The sequence below is a fragment of the Sinocyclocheilus grahami genome, unplaced genomic scaffold (assembly GCF_001515645.1).
Source record: "Sinocyclocheilus grahami isolate Dianchi unplaced genomic scaffold, SAMN03320097.WGS_v1.1 scaffold199.1, whole genome shotgun sequence".
NCBI classification, from domain to species: domain Eukaryota; kingdom Metazoa; phylum Chordata; class Actinopteri; order Cypriniformes; family Cyprinidae; genus Sinocyclocheilus; species Sinocyclocheilus grahami.
In genome coordinates this window covers 773,716-775,645 of record NW_015505378.1, presented here as the reverse complement: position 1 = coordinate 775,645, position 1,930 = coordinate 773,716, and the positions used below count along the sequence as shown (strand labels likewise).

The window sequence follows — 1,930 nt, the reverse complement described above, 5'->3', positions numbered from 1 at the left end:
CACTCACACACACACACACTCTCACACACACACACACACCATGAACACACAATATAATATAATATATTATATTATTGTAACGTTATATTATTGTAACGTCCTTTTCTATATCATATTATATTATCGTGTATAGTCAGTAACAATGATATTATCATATCCAGTTTATTCCTAGAGTCGCAGGAAGTATTATATTGTATTAGTTTATCCAATGTAACGTTTCGGGAGATATTATATTATAGTACGTTACAATGAATATTACTTCAGTAAAGCCATGGTAAATAATTTAGTTTACCTTCAGCGTTAACGACGATTGTGCCAATAACACCATTAATGCCCTGAATTCTCTTCAAAGTGTCTTCGACCTCAGCCTGGACAAAAAAGCATGAACAGAACAGCAGAGATGAACAAAATATCCATTATTTTAAAATATAGATATAATTGGACCGCAAAACGTGAATAAAGTGACCATGTCGCCCAGCACAGGTGCTTCTTCCGTTTGTTCCTGGTTGCTATGGAAACGGAAGTTGTAAAGTGATCAACATTAAGAACTATTTAAGACTTACTGACTGACTCGAGGGACTTGCGCTTACAGTAGCGTCACTTTTCGACCAATCACAGCCGTTTGTGATCACGTTCATACGGTTTAAATGATACGAAACCAATATTTCTGGCAAGCGACGTGTCCAGTGAGACGAAAATAAACATTTACAAACATAGCTCGCTTTTTGATTGGGCTTTTTATCCGACTAGCGCCCCTAAAGGATTTTACAATCTATTACAGTTCATCACAGTCTTATCAGTTATCAATTTATTATTTTACTTTGAACGAATAAGACACAAAGACAATGAATATGGTTTAGCATTTTAAATATCACTGATATCTAGACTGTTAAAACCTGTTTTTGTGTTTATAACGTTACGTTTATAAACTCATATTTGACAGCAAGATGTCGCTACCGTGCGGTATTTAGAAAAACAATATGGCGTCAAATATTCTTTCTTTTTTTATGTTGTTGTTGATTTTAAAGCCTTAAATATGATCGTTTAAATGTATAAACAAATGTAAAACTAACCGTCGGTAACCAGTGACGTCAGCGTGCTGCGTGATGGCGTCACGAGAAGACGCCTAGGCCCGTGACGCGCGCGCGCAGCAGAGGAGCCTCTGGAGGAGCGCAGCAGGGGACAGCGGCGGTGAGCGGTGGTGATGTAATGCTGCTGCGGATGGCGGTGTGTGCCAGGCTCTGTGGAGCGGGTCAGTCGCGGCGCTGCAGGCGGCGGCAGAGGCACAGCCAGGCGGATCAGGACAGTGACTCCGAGATGGACATGGACGACGAGGAGGAAGAGGAGAGGGTCGTGGGCAAAACGAAAGACGAGCCTGAGGGCAGCAGCGTCAGTCGGAGCAGCAGCTGTCATAGCAGCAGGCCTAGCGGACACGGCGGACTCGGCTCTGGGGCCTCGGCCTCGGCCTCGGCCTCTGCAGGGCCGCCGCACCCGCAGTCGCTGCTGGATCTGCCGCCGGAGCTCCTGGTGGAGATCTTCTCTTCTCTGCCCGGCACTGCGCTGCCCAACCTGGCGCTGGTGTGCAAGAAATTCAGGCAGATCCTGAACACGGAAACAATCTGGAGGAGGAGATGTACAGAGGGTAATAATGTATTATTAGATAGCGGCCTTCTGCTTACAATTCATACAGATATATAATGGCACCGACTCATAAGCACGATCATAACATGTTCTATATATATATATATGTGTGTGTGTGTGTGTGTGTGTGTGTGTGTGTGTGTGTGTGTGTGTGTGTGTGTGTGTGTGTGTGTATTTTTTTTCTTATATTTTTTTTTTTATTTTATATATATGTGTGTGTGTGTGTGTGTGTGTGTGTGTGTGTGTGTGTGTGTGTGTGTGTGTGTGTGTGTGTGTGTGTGTGTGTGTG

At 43.6% G+C, this 1,930-nt stretch overlaps 2 protein-coding genes across 4 annotated transcripts in view; one reads left to right on the top strand and one right to left on the bottom strand.

Annotated features, from left to right (window-relative positions):
• Positions 1–707, bottom strand: part of dynlrb2 (dynein light chain roadblock-type 2) — a 2,576-nt gene extending 1,869 nt beyond the window's left edge. Inside the window, exons 1-3 of one of the 3 annotated variants that reach the window (XM_016285590.1) lie at positions 591–615; positions 467–509; positions 293–368 (exon numbers count right to left, since the gene is read on the bottom strand). In XM_016285590.1, the coding sequence (XP_016141076.1) occupies positions 293–368; positions 467–469 (79 nt within the window). In that variant the 5' untranslated portion in view covers positions 470–509; positions 591–615. Of the gene's footprint in view, positions 1–292; positions 369–466; positions 510–563 lie in introns of all 3 variants that reach the window. The other 2 variants (XM_016285591.1, XM_016285589.1) reach the window with 2 other exon arrangements.
• Positions 708–1,129: 422 nt separating this feature from the next.
• Positions 1,130–1,930, top strand: part of LOC107595240 (F-box only protein 31-like) — an 18,408-nt gene continuing 17,607 nt past the window's right edge. The window contains exon 1 of the mRNA XM_016285592.1: positions 1,130–1,642. Coding sequence (XP_016141078.1) covers positions 1,210–1,642 — 433 coding nt within the window. The 5' untranslated portion in view covers positions 1,130–1,209. The remainder of the gene's footprint in view (positions 1,643–1,930) is intronic.